This window comes from Chiloscyllium plagiosum, chromosome 27 (genome assembly GCF_004010195.1).
Source record: "Chiloscyllium plagiosum isolate BGI_BamShark_2017 chromosome 27, ASM401019v2, whole genome shotgun sequence".
In the NCBI taxonomy this organism is placed as follows: Eukaryota; Metazoa; Chordata; class Chondrichthyes; order Orectolobiformes; family Hemiscylliidae; genus Chiloscyllium; species Chiloscyllium plagiosum.
In genome coordinates, this window is record NC_057736.1 from 1,002,893 (window position 1) to 1,008,476 (window position 5,584).

The 5,584-nt window shown below is 41.5% G+C and overlaps 1 protein-coding gene across 1 annotated transcript in view; it reads left to right on the forward strand.

The window, feature by feature from the left end:
- Nucleotides 1-5,584, forward strand: part of LOC122563372 (doublecortin domain-containing protein 2B-like) — a 27,704-nt gene that overhangs the window by 15,540 nt on the left and 6,580 nt on the right. Inside the window, exon 2 of the mRNA XM_043717113.1 lies at nucleotides 4,304-4,361. Coding sequence (XP_043573048.1) covers nucleotides 4,304-4,361 — 58 coding nt within the window. The remainder of the gene's footprint in view (nucleotides 1-4,303; nucleotides 4,362-5,584) is intronic.

Sequence of the window (5,584 nt, forward strand, 5' to 3'; positions counted from 1 at the left end):
TTACCCAGACCCAAATCCAGTATGGCCTCACCTCTTGTTGGCCTGTCTACATATTGTGTCAGGAAACCCTCCTGCACACATTGGACAAACACTGACCTATCTAACAAACTTGAGCTATAGCTTTCCCAATCAATATCAGGAAAGTTAAAGTCCTCCATAACAACCACCCTATTACTTTCACTCTTCTCCTGAATCATCCTCGCAATCCTTTCTTCTACGTTTTTAGGACTATTAGGAGGCCTGTAAAAAACTCCTAACAGGGTGAGCTCATCTTTCCTATTCCTAACCTCAGCCCAAACTACCTCAGATGGCGAGTCTTCATCCATCGTCCTTTCCACAGCTGTAATTTGCCGCATTGTCTGGGATCTGTACTATTCTTTGCATTTTTACAAGCATTTTCTGTTAATTTTATGCCGTCCCTTATCTCTCATATTCCTTTATTTTAATCATAGAATCCCTACAGTGTGGAAACAGGCCACTTGGCCTGACAAATCCACATTGACCCTCCAAAAAGTCTCCCACTCAGACCACTTCCCCATTACTTTTTTTTTAACATTTCCCCAAACTAATGCACATAACCCACACATCCCTGAACACCTTGCGCAATTTAGCATGGCCCAATTCACCTAACTTGCACATCTTTGTGACTATGGGAACAAACCAGAGAACTTGGAGTAAACCCAGGCAGACACAGGGTGAATGTGCAAACTCTACACAGACAGTTGCCCGGGGCTGGAATCAAATGTATGTCCCTGGCACTGTGAGGCTGCAGTACTAACCAATAAGCCACCGTGCCACATTGACCTTGCATAACCCACACCAAACAGACAGCAGCAGTTTGAAAAGTCTGCTCATAAACACCTTCTCAAGGGCAACTAGGGATGGGCAATAAATGCTGTCCCAATGTCCATGTCCCATGAAGACATTTTTTTTAAAAACATCACTATTTCTCATAACACCAATTTGATGTTATCAACACGTTGCTTTCTCAATTCTTATTTCCAGAAGATTAGATTACATACAGTGTGGAAACAGGTCCTTCGGCCCAACAAGTCCACACTGGCCCTCCAAAGAGCAATCCACCCAGACCCATTCCCCTACACTTAACACTACGGGCAATTTAGCATGGCCAATTCACCTAATCTGCACATTTTTGGACTGTGGGAGGAAACCGGAGCACCCGGAGGAAACCCACGCAGACATGGGAAGAATGTGCAAACTCCACACAGACTGTTGCCTGAAGTGGGAATTGAACCCATGTCTCTGGTCTGTGAGGCAGCAGTGCTAACCACTGTGCCACCGTGCTGCCCCAAGTTGCCTTTGTTGTCAAATAATTTTATTTTTAAAATGCAGTGACTATCATTTGACAAGAGCTATAAGAGAATCTGTGCTAAAACTGACAATGAGAAAATGGTAGGGGGAACAATAGTGGTGAATTGATGATTGCGATCTTAAAGACACAAGTGAATTAAGGTCAATCTCATGTGACAGTATTTACATTCCATTTGCCTTTGGATATGACAGTTTATATACAACATCTGCAGTGTATAATGAATTATTAACATAGCAAATGGCTGAATTAGTAGTTATTTTTAAAATGTTTTTCGAACAGAGAACCCTAATTGGTGATGTTAATTCTATTTATAATATTAAACCACTTAGTTTAGGTGCTGGAGGGAACTTCTCTCTAGCATCTGGACTGTGTACGGTTTTATGGTCCTTACTTGAGTATGAGTATACTTGCTTTGAAAGGAGGGTCACAGGAGAAAGTGAGGACTGCAGATGCTGGAGACCAGAGTTGAGAAGTGTGGTGCTGGAAAAGCGCAGTGGGCCAGGCAGCATCAAAGGAGCAGGAGAATCGACGTTTCGGGCATAAGCCCTTCTTCAGGAATGAGGCTGGTGTGCCAAGTGGGCTGAGATAAAAAACCTTGGATGCTGCCTGGCCTACTGCGCTTTTCCAGCATCACACTTTTCAAAGGAGGGGCACAGGGTTGGTTCCTGGGATTAAAGGGGCTATTTTCAAAGGAAAGGTTGACAAAGTCAACCTATCCATGCCGCCAGATATCTGAAATAAATCAAGTCCTATTTGCCAGAATTTGGCCCAGATCCCTCCAAACCCTTCCTATTCATATACCCATCCAGATGCCTTTTAAATGCTGTAATTGTACCAGCCTCCACCATTTCCTCCGGCAGCTCATTCCATACACACACTAATCTCTGCGTGAAAAAGTTGCCCCTCAGGTCCCTCTCACCCTAAACCTATGCCCTCTAGTTCTGGACTTTCCCACCCCAGGGAAAAGACCTTGTCCGTTTCCTCTATCCATGCCCCTCATGATTTTATAAACTTTTATATGGTCACCCCTCAGCCTCTGATGCTCCAGAGAAAACAGCCCCAACCTATTCAGCCTCTCCCTATAGCTCAAAACCTCCAACCCTGGCAACATCCTTGTAAATCCTTTCTGAACCCTTTCAAGTTTCCCAATATCCCTCCTATAGCAGGGAGACAACAATTGCACACAATATTCTAAAAGTGGCTGAACAAATATTCTGTATAGTCACAACATGATCTCCTAGCTCCTATACTCAATACACTGACCAATAAAGGGAAGCATACCAAACACCTTCTTCACTATCCTATCTACCTCTGATTTAACTTTCAAGGAGCTATGAACCTGCACTCCAAAATCTCTTTGTTCAGCAACGCTCGCCATAGGACATAGAACATAAATCATAGACCATGACAGCACAGTACAGGCCCTTCAGCCCTCGATGTTGCACTGACCTGTGAACCAATCTGAAGCCTATCTATCCTACACTATTCCATTTTCATTCATATGTCTATGCATATGTCTATCCAATTACCATTTAAATGCCCTTAAGGTTAGCGAGTCTACTACTGTTGCAGGCAGGGCATTCTACACCTCTACTACTCTCAGAGTAAAGAACCTACCTCTGACATCTGCCCTATATCCATCTCCCCTCAATTTAAAGCTATGTCCCCTTGTGTCAGTCATCGCCATCCGAGCAAAAAGGCTCTCACAGTCCACCCTATCTAACCCTCTGATCATCTTATTGTCTAAATTAAGTCACCTCTCAATTTTCCTCACTCTAACAGAAACAGCCTCAACTCCCTCAGACTTTCTTTCTAAGACCTTCCTTCCATATCAGGCAACATCCTAGAAAATCTCCTCTGAACCCTTTCCAAAGCTTCCACATCCTTCCTATAATGGGGTGACCAGAATTGTACGTAATACTCCAAGTGTGGCCTTACCAGAGTGTTATACAGCTGCAGCATGACCTCATGGTTCCGAAACTCAATCCCTCTACTAATAAAAGCTAACACACCGTATGCCTTTTTAACAACCCCATCAACCTGGGTGGTAACTTTCAGGGATCTATGTGCATGGACATAGACATTTCTCTGCTCATCTACATTACCAAGAATTTTACCATTAGTCCAGTACTCTGCATTCCTATTGTTCCTTCCAAAGTGAATCATTTCACACTTTTCCGCATTAAACTCCATTTGCCACTTCTCAGTCCAGCTCTGCAGCTTATCTATGTCCCTCTGTAACCTACAACATCCTTTGGTATTATTCACAACTCTACTGACCTTATTGTCATCTGCAATTTTACTAACCCATCCTTCTACGCCCTCATCCCGGTCATTTATAAAAAAGACAAACAGCAGTGGCCCCAAAACAGATCCTTGTGGTAACTGACCAGTGGTGCACCGCCACTGGGACCTTCCCATTAAGGTCCCATTAAGTGTATAAGTCCTGCCCTGATTAGCCTTTCCAAAATGCAGCACCTCTCATTTGCACAGTTTAAACATTTTGTGAATAAAGTTCATATCTTTGCTTGAATAAGTTTTGATTAAACTAATTAAGGAATTTGGCTAATCTGTTTCTGAAACTGAACCATAACACCGCATAAAATGTCACCTTTTTAAATCAAACTTTGTTGTGGACGCTAGGAGGAAGGAAAGGAATTGATTCACCCCTCCTAACTCCATCGGAAAACTTTTCCAAATAAAAAAATGAATGAACTGCAGATGCTGTAAATCAGAAACAAAAAACAGAAGTTGCTGGAAAAGCTCAGCAGGTGTGGCAGTATCTGAGGAGAGAAATCAGAGTTAATGTGCCGGGTCTGGTGACCCTCTCTCTGAGGACCTGAAACATTAACTCTGATTTCTCTGCACAAATGCTGCCACACCTGCTGAGCTTTTCCAGCAACTTTTGTTTTTGTAAAGCTTTTCCAGTTTCTCCCTTATTAACTGCTTTTTTTTTCCCTTTCTTATTAGTTATTTGCAAAATGGGAACCCAAAACCTAAAGAAAACAGAGGAAAAATTGGCATAACGGTAAGTTTGTTAAGTAACACATTGAGAATGTTAATACATTGTATTAATTGTTAAACTGGTTCTTTGCAGAACTGCATTTATTCATGGATAATACTGTCGTCTTCAAAGTAATTGCTGAATTAGCCACAAAATCATTGTTTTAATTCATATTCTGCTCTCTTTTAATTGGAAAGAGTTTAAAGAGTTAATAGAAAACTGTCAGTTGTGCAAGTTAAAATGCTAATCTTCTGAGGTAAGGAGGAATTTCTTCACCCTAAGCTTGGTGAGCCTGTGGAATTTCTGTTACAGAAAATGCTTGAGGCTAAAACATTGAACGTTTTCAAAACCAGAGTTTTATATATAAATGTCTTAAAACTAAAGGGATCAAAGGGTATGGGGAGAGAGTGGGTACAGTAGTTGGAAGATCAGCCATAATCATATTGAATTATAGTGCAGGTTTGAAGGGCTGAATAGCCTACCCCTGCTCTAATTTTCTATGTTTCTATATTTAATAATCCCAACGGTATTCCTTGGGCTGCCTTATGAAGCTTCTATGTTCAACTTGGTTTCTTTTGATATCTTAGCGAGATATAACATCTTACTTAGGATTGAATGTCTGAGATGGATTCTCACTTTCTATTTTGGTCAGTATCAAGATCTTAATGAATTGGAGGAAAGATTCTTGGTGTAAATATTGGTTAGTCTAAGAATCAATTAGAGTCATAGCGTCTTAGAGATATACAGCATGGAAATAGACCCTTTGGTCCAACTTGTCATTGCTGACCAGATATCCTAACATAATCTAGTCCCATTTACCAGTATGTGATCCATATCCCTCTAAACCCTTCCTATTCATATACCCATCCAGATGCCTTTTGAATGTTTGTAATTGTATCAGCCTCCACCACTTCCTCTGGCAGTTCATCCATCCTCTGTGTGAAAAAGTTATTTTTTAGGTCCCTTTTAATAACCTATTGTTAATATAACCTTCAGTTGTCGAATGTATCTTTAGAAAGCGAAAATCACAACTGGTCTTGGAGGAACTGCAAAAAATACTGCAAAAAATACGGAGGTATGGCATTGAGGGTGAGTTGGAGGTTTGGATTAGGAGTTGGCTGGCTGGAAGAAGACAGAGGGTAGTAGTTGATGGCAAAGGTTCATCTTGGAGTGCCATCACTAGCGGTGTTCTGCAAGGATCTGTTTTGGGACCATTGCTGTTTGTCATTTTTATAAATGACCTCGAG